The following is a 20,577-nucleotide window of genomic DNA, read 5'->3' as shown; positions in this document are numbered from 1 at the left end:
AAAAGTCACAGCGAAAGCCGGAAGAGCGGCCTTTCTGGATACCGTTATAGACTTTGCTGGGGCGACTAATAAAAGTACACGTGCGAGGTGCCCACCAAGCCACAAATTATCGTAATTTTCACGTGGAGAGAGTCACGCACTGTGCCATTTTGTCGTTTTGTGGATAACCATGGTACCCGCCATACACCTGTAAGGCTTCGCATGTACATAGTTTGTGCTGCGGCTGATGACAATGAATTATGGCCGAGTCTATTTTAATAGGTTGAAGCATTCAACGACACGTTCGCATTGTGTGAAGCCGGGTTATTGTTTTACTACGTTGCTATATTACATATGGTAACGATTCCTTGTACAACATGACGCCTTTATACAGGGGATTTTCGCAAACGAGTTCCAAGCACCAAACATGTATGTGTGCCAAGCCGAGGACCCCGGTTAAAATCCTAGCTGAAGACGATGAACAGGAATGAACTTTATTAAGTGAAACCAGTGAGTTTAGGTGCCCTCCCTGAGGGGACGTCAAGGACTTGGCTCGACGCCGTCTCACGGGCGTGCTGGGTCGGCCATGTTTGTTCATCTAGGGTGGAGCTTTGCAGAGCCTCATGCATAGCCCCGACCAGGTCCTAGAAACTTTCTTCCGAGTTTTGTCTCAATTCGCGTGGTAGCGGTAACGGACATCGGCGGTGGCGGCAGTGGCGGACAACTATATGGGGCCAAAATCGGCTGCTGTTGTGAACTCGTGATTACACAGTAAACTACAGCGCCAGTCTATGTCGTTCATGTGTCTTCTCTTCCCTGAGCTGCTCATACTTGGCTCGTTATGACGCTGAGGGAATGAATTTGAGCTTCTGATTCGCAAAAGAATGTCCGCACAGCTCAGTCCGACAGTGGGGGCTGCGAAAGAGTCCAGCGCGCTGCCGGCACTGGCCGATCCATAATGGTCAGGGTCATTCCGAGCGTGCCCTGCGTTTAGAGAAGGCCGGGGCGCCCGTTCGAAAAATGGTTGTTCGGTGCATCCTACCCACGCATGCGTTTTCTCTCTCTCTCTCTTGATATGCCTCTCCTCCAATCGCTTACCGCGACGGTGGTGGTGCTGCAATGAATCGCGGCTTGCCGCTGTTTCCCGAATGCCGGCCTTCTCTCTCTCTAAGCTCTCAGCCCCGTTCTGACCGCATCGTGTAGTTTTCACGGGAGGTGGCGATTCAGGAGAGGAATCTCTCTCCGGCCGTGGTAACATTAAAAGAGATTCGTTCGCATTGAATCGCTGTTGCCACCCGCTAGAGCATGTCTGACAGATGAGCGATGCCCCCATTGCTTTCGCACAGTCGAGCGTGGGTGTGAACCGGCAATGAATAAAGCTGTAAAAGTGAATGGAAGGAAGGAAGGACAAGAACAACAAAAGAGAAGGCAGGGAGGTTAACCAGAAACATGCTAAATGACGAGGTGTTCATGAAAAACCTTGTTTATCAGGCTTAGGTTAGGTTAGAATGAAGCAAAGGCGTCACTTTATTGAAATTGAGGCATTTTATTTCCACAAGCTCACTATTGTTTTTTATATTTTTCTCAAAGGCCAAGGTGTAAGAACCCTGAAATTGGCGTTCAAATACTACTTCAAACATTAACGCCTTAACGGGAAGTGTCATGCCGTCTTCGCTTTCTCGTTCGGTGCCGTTAGGTGAATGCATGTAAAAATTCACAAATATGGGAATTTCTTTTCATAGTTTACCACGCAGTACTGAAGTTCACCATTCAATACCGAAATAGGAGAGCTGAGGGATTCGTTTGCATATGTGCATTAACCCCCCGTTTTCAACTGGACGTTATCTCCGGTCGTGTGGAGAGTGTTCAGCACGCATCAGAGGCGATGGCTTAGTGTCCATGAGAAACATTTTTCAGTCGAGTTGCGACAGCCTCGTAAATGCTTCTGCATGAAATCCGCTTCATTTTGCTCGGCCACGCCATATGATCTACTTGCTCCCATTCTCAAGATGAGTCTTTTGTGGAAACTTTCTATACCTCAGTGGTTCAGGATGTTTTTAATTCTCTTACACTACGTGCCCTTGTGTTAGGAAAACCACACCAAGGCAATGTTTCTTTTGTTTTCTTTTTCACTCGAGATCCCTGCACTTGTCAGCTTTCAACACGCTGGTGTCTTCTCGTAGCCCCGACCGCGCAGTCGTCACTGCCTTGCCCTTTTTTTTCTCGTGCCGCATACGCATATAGCGGCCGGTGAAGGGAACTCCTGCGACACCCTTCTCGCTGCAACCACCGCGCTGAACTCGCCCAGCAGCAGCCGCGGCAACGCTTCACCGTCAGCGATATGCAACTGCAGCGCTGCAGCACTCTAAAGCTGCCCCGCGCAACATCGCAGTGCAAGGGAAAAGCACATAATGTCGTGCACACGGGACATATAGGCAGCTGCTGCAGCCTGCCGCGCCGCGACACATATTGATTCGGCCTCGCTCACGCATGCAAAGACCGTCGCGATGTAAGCGTGTGCAAAACGCCGTCCATATACGCACACGATCCGGCGGTCTATGCGACTGGGTCATTCCGACGTCGCCCGTTCGAGTTCGCTGATCGGGGCGACCTCGCGGGTCTCCTCGGTCCATCGGCGTTGGGCGGGTATGTGGCGCCGTGCACTTATATACGGCGCCTTCCGGCGACGCTATAGACCGCGGCCACCACAATGGTGTAAGAGTGAGCCACATCACCCGCGGAGGAAGAGAATGATAGAGAGAGGGGGGGAGAGGAAAAGAACATAACCGACGAATGCGTGCCAGTGCCGGAATCGCGCGCGCTCAATGCGTTCCGTATAGCGGGAATTCCATTATTGCTCCGTGCCGTGCGGTCAAGTCGGCAGTCCGCTATCTGCGCGCGTGTGTGGGCTTGCACGCGGGTGCCGAGTGGCGTAGTACATACATCGAGATGGGGCCACGGCGGCCGCTGTATCCTCTTAGAGGAAGCAGTGTGTAGCATTGTACCGTGTTACAAAACGCGCAGGCGCTCCTGGTATATTGGTGTGGCGAAGCGTGCCGGTGCGGTCTTCCTCCTCGCGTGGTCTTCAAGATGGGAGTATGTATTGTGTAACGTTTCGTCAGCGGAAATGCGAGTGGTGGAATCCTCTTCCGCGTCTTCTTTTTTTTCCTTCCTTCCTTCCTTCACGCAGTTTATGCGTGCTTATACTTGGAAGTGGTGCGTCGGGGGCCGAGACGATTCCGCGAATAGCTTTGGAGGTCGGCATGGCGGTTTGTCGAAGTAAAAGCGGCTATCGAACCGTCTTCGAGGTGGGAGGGGTCTACGAGATAAGTTCATTTGTCGGCTTGTTCGAGAAAGCGCGTTGACTTTTGTCGAAGACGACTCGAGCGCAGGAGCGCACGAAGCAAATCTGCGCAAAGTGCAGTACGTTTTCTGAAAAAAAAAAAAAAGGTAATACCTACAACTGAATGAAAGATTGAGATGCATTATCTCACTACGCCTTGACTGAGAAACTAAATGCAAGCTTAGCTAGAATTTTCAACGCAAAACGAAAAATCCAAAATAACCACAATTCAATGAACTATTATTACAGTAAGTATTATTCTTGGTTAAAAAACTAGTATAATCTTGAAGTATAAGGTGAAAAAAAAAAGGCTAAACTGAAGTCGAGCAATCTACAAGTTGCCACCGTGGCCCTGGGTGGAAAAAATAAGGTACTGATAACAATGTTTAGCCATAAAGATCATTTTTGTCATTATCACATAATAGTTTGTGTTCTTCTTTTCCTGCTATATTTTCGCGCCCTTCAGTTTATATTTAACATTTAAGACACAAATGCGCAAAACGTTGTGATGCCCGACGCCATTGAGAAAGCTGAGATTTCCCAAAAGGTGTGTGAGTACTCTTAACCACCGATCATGATCATTGCGAAGTAACGTAATGTCGCAGTCTGTATTGACGTGGTATATTAGTACACGCGACTCAAGTATAGTGGCTTCGTTTGCTGCCGTATTGTCTGCGCGATACAGATATTCGAAACACGACCCCGCAGCTCCACAAGGAGCGAAGAAACGAGTGGGAAGGATTGGGAAGTTAGCCGTTGAATAGGATGAATCACTTATGAAAGTATCAAGCAGCGCCATGGTACTAAATGCAAACTAGCTGAAAGCTGATTTATTTTAAAAGCACAGCTCAACAATGACACCTAGTGAAGCTTGTTACTGTCACGTGAAGCTTGTTACTGTCACGTGTTACTGTCACGTGGTGAAGCTTGTTACTGGAATTTTAGGCTTGCTGTTCTATATAAAAATACTGCTGTCGATAAATTTGAAGCGAGTATTATGGCACCTGGGAATGCAACCAGTATATTTTTTATTCCCCCTGCATTAAAAAAAGACACTTTCAGTTTCGACATCGAGAAGGCTGCTTCACAGTGACATGCGATAGCAGTGAGACGTCACTGGTGGACAGTAATTCGCTACATACTAGCGGAAAAGATGTTATATGCTCGTGGTGCACTTAAAAAAATGATGAGTCAATTATCATGCAGTGAATTTGAAAGTGATTTTTGTGATTTAGACTCCATGCAGGAGCAGTGCTCGCAAACTTGGAGGAACTGTGCTGACATTGTCGGGATAATTCCGTTGCAGTGGGGCTAGCTCGGAGATGGTCAGCGAGGAAAACTCTGAAACCAAAGGGCAATATTTTAGGCTTATTTTCAGACTCTGGTGAACGGAGAGCATTCACACTTCGTACCAAGGAGACGAAAAATGTTTGTTTTTTTTTTGCGATGTCTGGAAGTCGTGTCAGTATACTGCTTTAACGGAAAGCCCTAGCTGCGCATGGCCACGCGTTTAGGGAAATAGTTCATTCAAATTTTCAGAAAATAAAGTGCAATAAGTAGCGCAGCGAGAACATCCAAATACCAAATATAGGCGTAATAATGAAGATTTTCATTGTGGTCGCACAATCGCACCGTCACAGGCTACTATAGTAACTTAATTCTTCACGAAGTATGAAGCTATGTTAAAGCTGGTCTCTCGTGATCGTACGCCGGCGGAAGCCACGGTCACAACCGGCGAAGTAGGTTGAAGACCCTCAAACGGGCCACAAACACTTCTAAGTTGTCTCCAGCCGCGCGCGTTGCCTTGAGCGCAACGTACCCTTTCCGCGCCGTATTGGTGTCGAGGTCCTTCTCAGATGCCGCTTCCCAAGGGAGCAGCACGAGCTTCGTCTCTTTTGTTCGTCGGTGTTGATGCTACGCGTCTTTTGATTGACACGTTCTGCATCACGGGGACGTTGTTCTGCGTCACCACTGCGGGCCGGACGGGAATCTCGAGGGAGGCCCCTCGGAAGGAATTTCGCTTCGTTTCCGGCTAAAAACTGTCCCAGGACGTCACTCGTCTCGTCAACGTCGGTATGTAGCTCGGTGCTTGTCACAAGCGCGTCTTTTCACGTATACGCCTATATATGTTAACCGTAATCCGTTTCACCGCATCGTCAAGCACGCATCATTGCTTGCTTCGAGGGAGAGACAAAGGCCGCATTCTTTCCAGGTTGTTGTCCGCGCAGCTAGCTGCCGGGAAAGTATATGCGGGCGTATGCTTTCTCATATATTTTTTTTTTATTTTTCGCGCCGAAACTGTCACTTGCATGGCGTACGTGTGATTACACTTGCGTCAAATGCTCTCTCGCTGACGTATTCGTTTGGCTCTTCCCGCTTCAGATGACACCATGGAAGGCGGGAGCGTCCTGACGGTACGGGACGTGGCAGACGTCCTCAAAGGGAAACATGTGATCCTTACAGGTGAGCCCTTGTTCTGCCGTTTGGGGAAAAGCTCAGAGTTATATTGCCCGTTACGTCACATGTCTGGACGTTGTACGAAATGCCTGTCAGAATTTCTCGTTGCATGTCGTTGCCTCGTTCACAGCGCTTTCTTTATTTGTTGCGCTCTGTCACTGCGCGGTTGACGCTTGTTATAACCGGCTACTACGTATAGATAGGACGACGCTGCTCATACATGTGATCACCTTGTCAAACGGCTTAGATATTTTAAAGATTTATTTTCGCAGCCCAGTCAAGACGCTCGCAAGGATTCACGTGCATTGAACCATATGTGGCAGTTTCGGTTGACGTATTCGTGTGACTGCGGTGATAACGACGTCCCACTTTAAATATTGGGCCGCAATCCGCTATTCTCGTTCCGTATTACAGGAGTAGGGCTTCCTCACGAAATATAGCAAAAAATCAACGTATTTCGCTGTTTATGTTATACATAATTTGTGAAGCAATGATTACATTTAAGGTTAGTAAGATTACATGAATCTTCAGTACCGAAAAATTGCACCAAGGGTATTAAATGAAGAAAGAAAAGTAAGATATATTTGTCTTAACGCTTTACTATCCGTTACCCAATGAATGACGTTTCCTAAATGTCTTGATATGTAGCGTGTCTCTGCAGTCTTTCGGGCTTTCGCAATTTTGCTGAATGCGGAAGTCTGCACAATTTCTCTTGCCGCCCTTGCACTGTAAACAGAGAAGCGTTTGATATAAGGGCCCACTGACGAGCACGCGCGTAAACGGGTGAAATTCGCTTCCGAGCCGCTTGCTTGGGGATTCGCATGGAGATCACATATATCTCTTTGGCCAACAACTGTCGCTCGTCGTGATGTCCTTACCCCCTTTCTAGGCTCCTTTGGTCACGAAAAAAAAAAAAAAACTCGTTACGAACGCATAATTTCATTCCACCATCTTCCTAAATCCCACAGCCGTATCCGTTTAGCGGGAAATTGTATAACTCTTGCTCAACGCTCATTTCGGGCGCAAAACGGTTTAAGTCCTCAGGGTTGGCAACGAGATTGGTTTTAGCGTGATGTCTCCCTTGGCTCACTGGAGCGTGTCCGTGGAAGATTTAACGAGAGCTAAAAAAAATAAACGAAGCAAAGAAGTGCGAAACGCAGAAACTGGTCATCGAGCGTAAACGCTTTACGTGACCGGCCTGACGAAGGCCGCTTAATAAGGATGTGCCTTGCGCCGATGGTTCCGGCAGCCACCAGAATCGGCCGGTGTCTGTAACCGAGAGCGTGACTCAGCACTTCTTTTTCCGCTCACCCTGTAACGAGGAAGGGAAGAAAAAAAATCGCGAAGGGAATCTCGTTAAGGTTGCTGTTACACTGTCGATATATTTGCACATAAGGGCGTTTAAACGTGGTATTCAAATTATATGCTGGTTATACTGCCATAGCGTTGAAGAAAAGCTGAAAAACGTGTTAGATATGCGTCACCGAAGACTTATGAGAGGTACGAGAACCCCCCCCCCCCCCCCCCGTATCTTCTTCCCTCGAGCCTTTTGCCCTAAATTATTTGTCATCGCACAAAATAACAAAAAGAAGCGTCAGAGTATTAGGAAACAGAGAATGGTTTCAATGAGCCAATTGGAGGTGCCAAAATCGAGGAAGCACCACATTCTAGAAAAAGAAAACAGGAAAACACACCCAGAAAAAAAAAAGGTCCATAAATGTTGTTATGTATTACAAATTGACATACCATTTTCCCTCGCCTATAACACATCACTTGCATATAACCTGCCCCCGTAACTTTAACTCTGAAAAAAAAAGAAAAAGAAAGAGACATGCATCTAGCACCGGCATATAACCCGTACCCCACCTTTTAAGCACATTTTTTTTTTTTCGTTTTCTCTTTGTTGATGCAGCCCATAAGCGAAAAAAAAAATACGGTATTTGTAGTTTTGGGGGGCAAATGTCCAGAATATTCGCTGGGCTTGCCAATACACTATTCTCATATTTCGCGACATCTCGCGAGTCCTCACACCGTTGCATGAGGGAAAAAAATGAAGCAGCTTCACTGACTAGTTAACGACTGGTTAGCGAAGACTGGTTAAACAACGAAGCTGGCGGCACCATCTACGCTCCTTAATTAGGGAACCTGCTTGAAATCTTCAAATCTATAACTTTTAGTGGAAATAAGCATAGTGGAACCTGCCCCCGATTCTGTGGCGCGTACCCGCTATAGCCTAAGCTTGCGCGGGGTTCTTCTTCTTCAGGGGGGGGGGGGGGGGGTGGTGCGCGAAGGTACATCGTAGTGCCCCATCTTCCTATTATGTCAATGCATGTGGCTACATTGCGCGCCCTCTCCGAGTTGCAGCACCTCCCTCCTTGTTACGGCAGTCTATTGGGCAGGCTTGATGTCGAGAAACGAAGCAAGTTAATAGGAGTAATAAAGCGTGTTAGAACAGCAAAGGAATAACCAGGCGTCACACAATATGAATTGCATAACGAGTGGGTCATCTAATGCTCTAACCCCATAAAACCTTCAGGCATAATTTCTCATCATCTTCAGCCACAGCATAAAAAATTGCGCAACATTTCTTGAGAGAGTGTAGCGGGTACCACGCTTCTCCGACGAATGACGAAAGATGGCATAGCAAATGCATTTCTATTACACAAAAGTTATGATTTATGACGTAGTATAGGTACTCTGCAAGTGTGTTTATAACAGCTGCCCAAAGAATGTTAAAAAAGACTCCGAAAGGCCACTCTTCCAGCTTTCGTTGTGACTGTGCTGCGCATTTCGTGCAGGCCTGGCGGTTTTTAGAGGACTCGAGCTGAGTGTGCGGCTTGCCCAATTATGCGGCAAATACCCGGTACGAGCTGCGTTACGCTCCGCAGAGCTCCGTTACGCTCCACTTTGACACTCAGTAGCTGTGTTATAATATGTTAGTTTTATATCCGGCTCCACTGCACGCGCCATTGTCTTGGAGTGGATCGTAGTGTCCGGTTGTTTAATTAAAGTGGTGGTGGATATGTTGTCCACCATGATCTCTTTCATTAGATTTGCGAATAAATAAAAAAGACACGTGAATATTTAGCTGTCTGGCTGCTTGGCTTGCTTTCGCGAATCGTGTAATTCAGGGTCAGTTAAGTTTGTTCCACAATGGAGGGATTAGAAGTGCACACAAGGGACAACAGTACGATTGCCGCAAGTAGATATACCATGTGTGGGAGCAGGTGTTTGTGCACTTTACCCCACACTCACCATTTCGAAAGAGTGAGGGACAGCGATGAGTCTTCTGTCGTACCGCATCTGCTCGCGCACTACCAGCTGCTGGCCATGGTACGCTCATTCGGACTTCCAGCACTGCTTAGCACATGTCAGGGTCAGCGAAAGTTGACTAAATTATGGCTATTTACGGCCTCTGTTGGCTAATGTCGCTTACTTTTTAATGTTAGCTATCGATAGTTAACTTCCTTGGTGTTGGCTATTTGTCGTCTAGCATTGGCTCACGGCGGCTAATGCTTGTCGATCTGGGCTAGTTAATGACTAATGTCCGCTAGTTTGCTGTGTTCGTTAAGGGACGTAATTACATGCAATGTTTACTGTCTATCTCAGCATTCCTTAGCAGGGCGCTTCTGCCACTTCTTAAAGGAACACTGAAGAGAAAGAATGGCTTTGTTTACAAACTGTAATTGACAAACTCCACTTTGAGAACTATGATGGCTATTATTCTAGGAGAAAACCAAGGTTGGAGTTTCATTTTTCTGCGCGTGACGTCAGGAATTTTAAAATATTTTTGTGTTTTCTCATCATTGGCTCAATGAAAATTTTGGAAACTTCGTAAGCTAGGTCTATGGTACCCACAGATGACAATGCATTAAACTTTTGTTGATTGGAAGCTACGTAGGACCCAGTAGGGGCCTCCGAAAATATATGACGTTACGGTGCTTGGCGCTGAAGTCGCAAGGTGGCGTCTCCTCCCGTATTTCCTATTCGCGCGTTTTCTCCTTTGCCGTGCGTCCTCTCGTGGCAAGGGTTGTGTTTGGGGGTTGTGAAATAGTAGTTCACTAATACGTGAAAAATTGTTTTGCTCCACAGTGTCTTTTTAAGAAGAAGAAAGGTGGCGCAATTTTATGCAGGTCACAAGAGAGCGCAGCGCCCTTGTGAAGGAATGAATTGGGGAGATGCAGAAACAGCAGATGGGTTCGTTTCAATTAAACCAGCGTATAGAGAGCGGGCGTCTTCACGTCTACGGCTTAAAATGATCAAGCGACGAATGGCGCGTCCACACGTGACTATACTCTATGAAGAAGAGACGCAAAAAAAAAAGTCATAGAGGTTGTTTCGGCATGCGGGCGGCACCAGTTTTGGCTCGCTGCTTCGTCGTTGAATGCGTTGTCACGCGTTTCCCGACGCAAAACCCGGCGCGATGTTGCTTCGCACACGCTTCAGCGCCGGACGTCAGAACCAACTGCGTTCATCTCGCCAGCGAGAGTGGGTCGCCGGCAGGATGTCTCGTCTCTTTCCTCCTCCCTCTTTCACAGCCTCCTCCTGTTTTCTTTTTCACACAGGGGGCCGAACATGCGAGGGGTACCCGGTGCTGACATTTCCGGACAGCGGTGCCTTTTGCAGCCTCTCCGATGAGGACTACAGGAGGCTCATGCAGTATCTGACAAGTGTTCCTTTGTAAGTTGCCTGTCTTTCCAAGTTGGGAAAGCATCGCCCCTGCTGCACTGCGCGCGCTTTGCTAGAACCCCCTTCTATTCCTTGCCTTGTTTCGTCTTTCACGTTTGCATACGTTGTGCGTATGGACGTTATTTCATGCCATGGGCTCTTTCTCCCTCTGTGTCGTCTCGACAATAGCTTCCGTCGCTGCCCTGGAGACCGAGGCGAACGTCGGATAGCGAAATCAGTTTCAGCTACAAACAGACGATCAGATCGTTGTCGGGTCATTGAAGTATTTCTATCACATGAAACGCAAAATACGCTAGAAAACCGTTAACCTGATGACCGTATCTATCCGAGGCCCATGTTCACAATTTGTGGCACCTGAAATTGCGCAGTGGAAAATTCTGCGAAAGCATGCAATGAAAAGATAATTAGGGCAGTGGTGACGACATCGTCACTGGAGGACGACGTTGCGGATTCGTCTCCCAAACGGCCCAAAGAAAAGAAGCCTCATTATAGGCCATTTAACGGACGCGTTTATGTACAATTATGTCGGGTTTTTCACGTTGCCTTGTTAAATACGAAATAACCAGTTGCGCGAAGCTGCAGTTAGCACACGAAAACGATTCTGCGGATGCATGTAGCGATTCGCGACTTGGTTTTCTCTGCCAGATTTGGAACTGAAGGCAAGAAACCGTTCGTGCAAGAACTTAAGATGGCGGTGTCCATGTTAATTAATATCGTCGTCCGCCGCTTGGACGGCGCTGCACCGACGTAGTGAGAGGGACTCTCCTCCTCCCTCCCTCCTCTCTTATGTACGATGCTTCGACAGAGTAGGCACCCTCCTTTCCCTCTGCGCATCGAGGGATTGTGTAAGCGAGATCACGCGCCGGTGCTCGGCGCGACGGAGCGCGCTAAGTGACGCGCAGCCCACGCCCTACATGTGCCTTGCTCGTTTTCCGAACTGCTGTATGCTCGTACCAGGGGTGGGCGGTCTCTGCCGCTTCTGCAGCCGACGCCCTCTTCCTCGGCGTTTTCACTGTCCTCCCGGCTAGTTCTTATTTTTTGACCCGTCCCCACTGCTGCCGCCCATCTCTTGATCCCCCTTCACCTCTTTCGCTTTCTTTTGTATCTGTTTACGCAGGCGCGAACATGAGCCGCTGCCAAGGGCTATCCGGCTTTTCGCCGCCGGCGTAATATATGTTTTGCTTCACCACTTGCCGGCGGTTTCAACGAATACTGCGCCAGAGTTTTGTGTCTCGGCAAAGTTGAACCCGAGTAGAATATTACAGGAAGCTCAGCCGACGCGCAGTTGTCCTACATGCAGCAATCAGTTGCTGCGATATGATCGGTTCGATGCTCGTTAAAGTTTTACTCGAAGTGTACAAGTGTCGCTCATGCCAACTACCACACTTGTTTGTCTCTGCGTGCACCAGTGACATTGTCTTTTCCGTTACTGTGTGCGTTTTCGCGTCACTGTGTTCTTTTTTTTTTTTTTGGTCACGAATGGTGGCGTGATGCCGCGAGCAGTGTAAAAGGAAAGCACGAAAATTTATCACTCGATGGTTACAACTGACCCTAGATTTCGAATCTACTTCATTAATGTTCATGGAAGAGTTCTTGTTTTTTATAGGAGCCGTCGATATTTTACAGCTCCAGCTTAAATATGAATGTTATATAAAATAATTATAGTTCTTTCATACTGCAGCACATTTTGGTCTATAGCAGTAGTGGTGATAACCACGCTCGACAATTGCAAACAGAAAATTGGCCATATGCAAAAAGTGGCGCTTACGGGCAACACAATCCAGCGTCAAATTGCTGAGGCAAAATAGCTGTGTTTGTAAGAGTTGGTCTGTAATTTGAATAGCAAAATATTTAGGTTGTGGGAGCTACGGGTACAGGGGCGTTCAAGAATTTTGAACCAATTGCTCATTGACGAAATCGCCTCGCTTCTGATCGTGTTCACGTGTGCTGGTCAGGTTGGGTTTTCGACGCATGTCTTGATTTAAAAGAAATCTTCAGATTTAGGAAAAATAATCAACTTGGCGGTAATAGATCAAACAGGCTCAGCAGCATTAAAAATACGCGTAAATGTCCAGGAAGTTCACAAAATTTCGGACTGTCATACTAGCGTAAATAGTGTTTTTTGGAGTGGGCTGGGGTGGATGCTCGTCTGTGTGTGCGTTTGTATGTGCGCTTGTTTCTATGCATATGTTCGTTTGTATGTATGTACATGTGCAAATCTAAACGATTTCTGGGAGAGTTCGGACACCCCCCTGCCCAACCCGCCTACCCCCCCCCCCCCCCTCTCATGGCAACACCCCTGAACACTTGCTGTATTCGTTCTAGTGCGAAATAGTGAATGCTCCTGTCTCTGACGAAAAGCACATGTCATCGCGTTTCGTTGCTAATGTATCGTCTTAGGCGGTGCAAATATGCAAATCGAGGAAAGCATGTAAATGCGTGTACCCTACCGTGTACCTTTGTGTTCTTTCTTTTCAGACCACAAGATGCCGAGTTAGGTTTTGTACTGGTTGTAGACAGGAGGAAGGATAAATGGAACTCTGTCAAGACTGTATTGCTCAAGATCTCAGTAAGTTCTGAGCGCCTCTGTGTCGTGGCAAATTACTATTTGTTTACACCTTCTATGCTGACGCCCAAGCTTACTTTTCTCTTTGCTTATGTTTTCAATGTGTACCCAGTGCGCAAAATCTAGTTTAAACATTCGCTTATCTGTTCATCATCTGCTACTGAAGTCGTAATGGCTGCCATCATATATTTGACCCATGAGCTGATACCTTCAGTTCCAACAAGGTATTAAGAAAGGTGAACAGTACTGTACTTGTGTTGATAACAATATCCGATGTCTTTGTGTTTAACTGTAATAAAGACGAAAGCTTGGCTACCCGTATAGCTCGCCGTAGGGGGCTCAGAGCGTTAAAAAAAGACTACGGAGGAACAAGCAAAAAAAAAAAAGAAAAACTAAAGCGTTTAGTTCTTGTTCGGAGCGAAACAAACCCTACGAGAATACCTTATCACGTCAATAAGTTCTCCTTTCTACTAGTGCGTTACAATAGCGTGTTTGTTGTGATTTCAGGGGTACTTCCCAGGCGTTATACAAGTAGTGTTTGTTCTCAAGCCTGTGGGATTCTTACAAAAAGCGCTGTCCGAAGTCAGCAACAAGATATTCAAAGAGGAGTTCAAGTTTAGGGTAAGTTACTTCCCTTTAGGGTGACCCTCTCTTTGTGATCACCTAAACTATCTCTCATCCGTTTTTGTGTAACTGCCAACTGGGTAAATTTTGCACTGGGCTGGTGCATGCCTGTTTTTATACCTTTTTTTTTCATCTCACGGTCAGTTCTGGTAGTGTTGCGTTGGGAAACATCATACTTGATTGTCGCTAACGTCCGTCACGGTTGGTACAGTTATTGGGGTGCTCAGTTGTTGACACGAAAGTCGCGGATTCTATCCCGGCCTCGGCGGTCACATTTCGACAGAGGCGAAACGCTTGGGGGCTGTGCACTGTGCGATGTCAGTGCACGTTAAAGAACACCAGATGGTCGTAATGTCCGAAGCCCTCTGCTACGACGTGCTTCATAATCGTGTCCTGGTTCTGGAACGTAAAATCAAGTAATTATCGTTAGACGCGAAGCAGTTCTTTCACTAGCCTGTGTAATGCTGTCCCTTCCCTACAACGTGCTGCGCACCACATGTGCTGGTGCGGTGCCAAGTAGGTCACGCCGCTGCTGCGCGTTGACGTCACGCTCGCCTCGCAATGGGCACTGACGTCACTCTCTACCTCGCCTACCACGCTCTCGCCGTGGGACCCGCAGCAACCGCCTCACCCGTTCGCCCGCAACACCTGCCGCGACTGCCGCTCACTACACCGCCGACTCGATCGTCGTTTAACGCACAATAAACCTGATGCGCGCCTAAAGTACGTGTTGAAACATGTCTCTACGTGTCACCTTCAAGACCTACACCAGCCATCGCTTCACACGAATCTTCCAGCAGCGCTCACCGCAGCACCCGCGCTAGCACCGTTCAACCCGCGACGCCATCCATGCGCAACGCTGCTGCTTCGCATATCATTAGGGTTCCTTTCGGGGAGATGTTCCAAGTTATTGTCAATGTTCTTATAAATAATATTAATAAAATTTTTAATAATATTGTTTCTAATATTATCATTGGAAAGTCATTACTGTGTGCATGATCTGCAAAATAAGTTAATGAGGACATCTGAGCCTTTCTTCTGATGTGCGGAAGCGAGAGCGTTATTGTCATTGTGTAGCTGCGAAATTTAGTGTAGTTGCGAAATGTTGCTGAGTTCATACATTATTCATCACAAGCTAGATGTCTAGTATAACCGTGACAGAAAATGACAAGGGGGTAGGCATGGCAGATGCGTGCTCGTGCGTATATGCTATTGTACATGATCCTACCAGATCGTCGCAATTATCACGGTGGTGGCTCTGATAGCTTGAGTCGGTGTTAAACCCCATAAACCAACCAGCCGTCGCTTTGCTTCAGAGTGGTAACCCAGAGGACGTGGATAAATAGACAGTTTAGCTGATTAGGCTGCTTGTATTGTAATTTTAAAGGAAAAACACTTTTTTGTGGACATGTAATACCTGCTAAAAATGAGATAGGAGATAGGCCAATCTGTTTTTTTTTCTTGCTAAAACGTTTCGTGTGCAAAAGAAAGGTTTTCATTTAAATATATAAATAGACGACTGCGGGGGCGATTACTAGCAGAGATGGATAAAGAAAAAAAACTAAATATCGACCCTACCTTTGATGCTACAGTCATTGGCTGACATCCTTCTTTTGCATTTCTTTTGCAGTTAGTCATGTGCAATAACTTAGAAGAGCTGCACGAGTATATTGATCCAGGCCAGCTGACAGAAGATCTCGGTGGACTAATACCGTACGACCATGAAAGGTGGATGGAACAACGAATGGTACGTGCATTCGTCATCTCAGTATCCACATAGACATTTCCAGATCTCACAACCAACACTTTATCGCATTCGGCTAACGAGGTCTGTTCAACAGTGGACCTACAACATGTGCACTGGTATTTGTTATGTATACGTTACTGATTCAATAATTACATATTTAATTAAATGTGCGTACGACTTCACAAGAACATCAGTGTATACGTGTAATACACTACAGCTCGTAACGAGACAAGCAAGGAGAGATGGTGGGAGTTGGGCGGTGGCAGCGAAGCAGCAGCCTTCTTAATATCTTGCCCTACCCTCTTTCCGTGGTGCTGGTTCCTTCAGAGGTGCCGCTGCTATGGTGACTCGATATTGCCCAGCTGCTATAGGGGCTCCCTAGCCTCGGTTACCCCCGAAGAGCTACTCTGGACTCTAAGGGGCGAAATTCTGGTGCCTCTTTTGAATATAAGGCCAGCGAGCGCAGCATTCAGGCATTTGTAAGTTCTTTACGCGGTGTACGTAATCATGTTGACTCGTTTTGCCTTCAGGCAGGATACGTAGGCAGATAACTAAGTGTTATTTTCTGCAGGCAGTGGAGATGTTCACCGGCAGCCTGAAGGAAGTGACCGAGTGTGTGCGCGAGGCGACGCAGCGGCTCCGCGACACCGAGCTGCCCAACGACGTGGGCTCGACCGTGGAGCTGCTTCGCGCCCAGGGAGGCCAGTACCAGGAGCTGAAGGAGGACCTGCTGAACGCGTCGCAGCACGGCCATCAGCTGCTGCGCTGCGTGCGACCGCCGTCACCGGCGCCTGCCGACCGAACGCTTGGGGCGCCCGGTTCCTCGTCCGCGACCGCCCAGAGGCTCGTCAACGTGTGCGCCGTCGAGCGGCTGCTGCAGCAGCTGCACAGCGCCGAGCACGGCTTCGACGCCTTCTGGAGTGCGCACCAGAAGCGACTGAACGAGTGCCTCGAGCTGCGCAAGTTTGAACAGGAGTTCCGCGAGCTGCAGACCAACATGGCGGCCAACGTGCGAGACCTGACCGACATGCAGGCAGTCGGAGACTCGGTCTCTCAAGTCGACACCCTGCTTCATCAGATGGACGAGTTTCGAGCGCTCGCCGAGGTACGACACTAGATGTAGTACCTTCCCTTCAGCATCAAGTCGGCTGGATTCTGTCCAGGGAAGAGGGGAAGAGGTGGGGGTGGAGTGTAAACCCAACCCACGCTGCCTTATGGTAGGAGAGAGGGCAGCGCTGCTGTGACTTCAGTGAGGCCAAGTGCGTGCGTGGCTTAGCGGACGTTAAGGGCCCCTTTTGCACCCCTAAGACGTGGCCCATACTTTTCAAGGCACCTGCATTTATTACATGTGAGACAAGCTTCTTTTTATGGCAAGACGAGCGTGTTCAGTGCAACTGATGGGAACGATAACATCGATAACGAGATAACAGACGAGGGCTTGTAACACATCATTAGTCGTCTTTTATTGCACGGCGAGACAGCCTTGACGCTCCACCATGGCACCTTCATTGCAGCTTCAGGGCGAGTGCCACACTGCTGAGCGGCCTACAACAAAGCTTTGTATATTGTCATTCTCAATTTACAGCGCCTAAACCAAAACGAATTATCTCTTTCATTAGGAAAAACACATACAAGTTTGGCCACTACGTTCAACAGAGATTAACTGTTCTTACTTAGTGACTCTGTTGAGCAGCCCGAAATGTTTCGCAGAAAGTTTTTGTATTGTTTTTGTTGTAGTAAGTTCAGTAGGAACGTGTTCTAAGTTTCTTTTATTTTTTAAGCAAAACAAGTATTTTGTCTTCGAGAGAAAGAAAACTATTTTTATCGTGGGAGTAACGACCTGTAAACACAGCATAAATCTGTTTGGGCCATTCTACTTCGACCATGAAGCATTAATAAGATGGCATAATGAGTGCGGCTTGCACTAAAAGGGTATGTATTGTTATTCTCAGTGCTCTGATGTGCTAGTTGTAATGAATTCTACAGCAAAATACAGGTGCATAATTAAGTCAGGCTATTGGTGCGACGGCTACTGACCATGAAATTGAAAATTAACTTTGCAGTAATGACAAAAACAGTGCAAGGTGGTCGTAAAACACTGAAACAGGGCTATAAACCACAATTTCATGTTTTAACAATTGTGCTTACCTATATGCTAGATAAGTTTCCCGGATGTGAAAATTTAGAGGAAGCTATATTACTGTTTTGTGTGTCAGCATAACCTCTGAATAAATGTTCTAGCTTGTGGGGGTTCTTACGGCCTATACAGTGTGCGTGTGTGTGCGTCCGTGATTTCTTTTATTTGTCTCTCTCTCTCTCTTTCAATCCCATATTACCCAACCCCGCTGAGAGGTATCATACCAGATCACATCTGATTAACCTCTCTGCCTTTCTCTTTTCTTTCTTTCTCTCCATACAGTTGTATCCTAGATCATAAGCTTCACGCCCTGACATAGCATAAATTCACTCTTCCTGTGAAGCCGACATCCCGTAAACTTTTGCTGTCAGGCGTATACATCTGTACGCATTGTCATTAACGAATCGCTGATGCAGGAGGACCTTGAAAAAGCGGAGCAGCTGAGGCAGACTGGCCGCGAGCTCATCATGGGTGGCCACTATGCCGTTGATTCAATCGAGCCTAAGTGCGTGGAGCTGGAGCGCATGTGCGGGGACTTTCAGGAGAAGCTCCGGCAGCGTATGGATGTGTTGCATCGCTATCGAGACCTCCAGGAACGCATAGACAAGGTACGTTTCGGCGTGGGTCTCTGCTCTAAATAGTATCGCATAGAAAGTACATATAATCACATTATGTACTTTGTCACTCTTGTGGGAGAAGGCACCATGACATTATGGCATGATTTGCACAAATTGCCAGACCTGCACGGGCTTCACCTCCTTCATGTTGTTAGGTACGGCGCTGGGGCCGAAAAGGGGAGCAGATTTCGGATACTGCGAACGAGTGAGTCACTGAGGGGCTCCTTGCTTGCCGAAAGCCGCTCCAGCCCGGGCATTCTCAGTCCGCCATGTATTGTACAAGCGATGCATCGTGCCACCACGACGGCGTAGGCCGTTTCGCGAAAGGGGAAGGGGGAGTGATTTTAAATGAAAAGAAAAGAGTGAAGTCAGTAACTGTCTCTCAGGTGAAGGACACCTCAACAGTTGCTCACGAGGGGTGGGGGTAAGGAGGGATTAAATGGATAGGATTAAAAGGTAAAGAGATAGAGAGAGAGGAAGGAGAGAGCGAGGCGCAGGGCCAGCTAGAGACGAAAGTAAGGTGAAGATAGGAAAAATGTACACGGTCGCAGGAGTCTGAGGACGGGGCACCACTCGGCGAGAGCTCTTGTCGGCGTCAGGAGACGGCGTAGAGCGAGCCCAGTCGGCCAGAGCTGCGCTGTCGTCGGAGATCACCGGGGGCACAACCGGTCGGCACGAAATCACAGAAAGTGGTTCTAAGAGAGAAAAGAAGAGAAAAGTGAGCCCCGTAACTGTCTGCTTCAGCGAGCGACACCTCAACACTAGCTCACAAGGGATGGGGGTGAGGAGGGATTAAAAAGATATGAACAAAGGTGTAGAGAGAGAGAAAGAGGCATGAGGAGGTAAGCCAGAGAGCGACGACATATCGGGGGGATAGGAGAGATAGGAAAGACGGAAACACGGTCACAGGAGTCCGAGGACGGGGCAACATTTGCGAGAGCTCTTGTCGGCGTCAGGGGGTGGCGTAGAGCAAGTCTAGTCGGTCAGAGCTACACTGTCGTCGGAGTTCGTCGACGTCAGGAGATGACGTAGGGCGAGCCCAGTCGGCCATAGCTACGCTGACGTCGGAGATCGCGAGGGCACAACCGGTCGGCGCGGAATCCAGCGAGCGAGTGCACGAAATCCAGAGAGCGAGTCCCCGCGAAAGGACAAGTGTTTACGGGGGGGCGACATCTTCCTTGGAAGGGTTAGCGACGGCAGCCGCGAATCACCCAGATAACTGAACGAGCAGTGTCAATCGCCTCAATATTGGACGTTCACGTGGTCCGTGCATGCTCGTAACCCTCGCCGGTTGTGTGTGATCTGTGATTGGACAGTGTAATTTGGTGCCCTTTCCCTCTTCCGAGAATATGGAGTAACGGGAATGTTTAAAATCAGCCCTCGCGGGCTGCTTCGTGTGCTTTTTCGCTGCAGTGCTGTTCGAGACAGTGCTTTTTGATGCAGTGTTTTTGATGCTGATGCCTTCTCGATGTAGAGCTTTCGACTCGGCGGGATCGTCACGATGTTTGACGACATCTTCGTCTAGATGTTCGTCATTAGGCGAGAAACACTCGCTTTTAAGTAATGTAGAATAAAGCTGTGTAAATACCTCCCGAAGAGAGCGCCTTCCTCCCAGCAAGATGGGCTATACGGGTCCGGTGGCGGCGGGGGTCAGCTACCCATGACGAGACCTACCGGACCCGAGCCGCAACGACTGGCAGCAGAGATGGTATGCTGTCAGACCCCCAATCCTATGAATGTGTACTTCAAAAAAACAAAATCGTACATTGAAGTGGTGCATTAAAGAAGGATTGATAGTGACAGTTAATTGACGTCTACGCAGCACTGAGTCAGACGTCATTGTAACATGCGAGCTATGACAATGACATGTTGGAACTGTGTGTTAACGATGTCCCTTATGAGGAACACAACTATATACACAGCCACGAATTCCTGTGGAAGCACTTCTTCTTTTTCATTGTCTTCCGGCAACCTTCTTGCTGCAATAGAGGCTAAATTATTGGCTGGAAAGGTTTATTCTGGCGCACTCCATGCCGTAGATGTACTTTTTGTAATTTTTTTGCCCCGTCATAAGAAGCAAAGCGGTATTGTAGAGAGAGGCAGCTTTATTTACAGAAAGGCAGATAGGTCGGCCTGAGCGATAGCCTGCTCTAGCCTGCTACTCTACACTGGGGGAGGGGAAAGAAGAAAGAGTAATAGATGACGATGGTGAGATAGAGATGTGAGTACATAGAATCCTTTACAGCTTAGAAAAATGTCATAGCCGCGCATATAGTCCAGTTGCTTCCAAAAAGGCTATAACTGCTCTCATGACCACAGTTGCACTGTTGGTGTCAGGCCAAGGACCCAACACGATCTCATCAGTTATTGACCTACCACGAAATCGTTCAGTAGAAGAAATTGGTGTTTGTCGTTTAC

At 47.8% G+C, this 20,577-nt stretch overlaps 1 protein-coding gene across 5 annotated transcripts in view; it reads left to right on the top strand.

The window, feature by feature from the left end:
• LOC142804441 (guanine nucleotide exchange factor DBS-like) overlaps nt 1–20,577 on the top strand; it is a 314,163-nt gene that overhangs the window by 239,496 nt on the left and 54,090 nt on the right. For 4 of the 5 annotated variants that reach the window (XM_075891114.1, XM_075891113.1, XM_075891117.1 and 1 more), the window contains 7 exons: nt 5,705–5,785; nt 10,345–10,459; nt 12,947–13,037; nt 13,542–13,655; nt 15,289–15,405; nt 15,977–16,510; nt 17,959–18,150. In XM_075891114.1, coding sequence (XP_075747229.1) covers nt 5,705–5,785; nt 10,345–10,459; nt 12,947–13,037; nt 13,542–13,655; nt 15,289–15,405; nt 15,977–16,510; nt 17,959–18,150 — 1,244 coding nt within the window. Of the gene's footprint in view, nt 1–5,290; nt 5,396–5,704; nt 5,786–10,344; nt 10,460–12,946; nt 13,038–13,541; nt 13,656–15,288; nt 15,406–15,976; nt 16,511–17,958; nt 18,151–20,577 lie in introns of those variants that run through there. The other variant, XM_075891116.1, reaches the window with a different exon arrangement.

This window comes from Rhipicephalus microplus, chromosome 1 (assembly GCF_043290135.1).
Source record: "Rhipicephalus microplus isolate Deutch F79 chromosome 1, USDA_Rmic, whole genome shotgun sequence".
Taxonomy (NCBI): domain Eukaryota; kingdom Metazoa; phylum Arthropoda; class Arachnida; order Ixodida; family Ixodidae; genus Rhipicephalus; species Rhipicephalus microplus.
The sequence above is the reverse complement of the archived record's forward strand: the minus strand, read 5'-3'. Positions and strand labels throughout refer to the sequence as shown.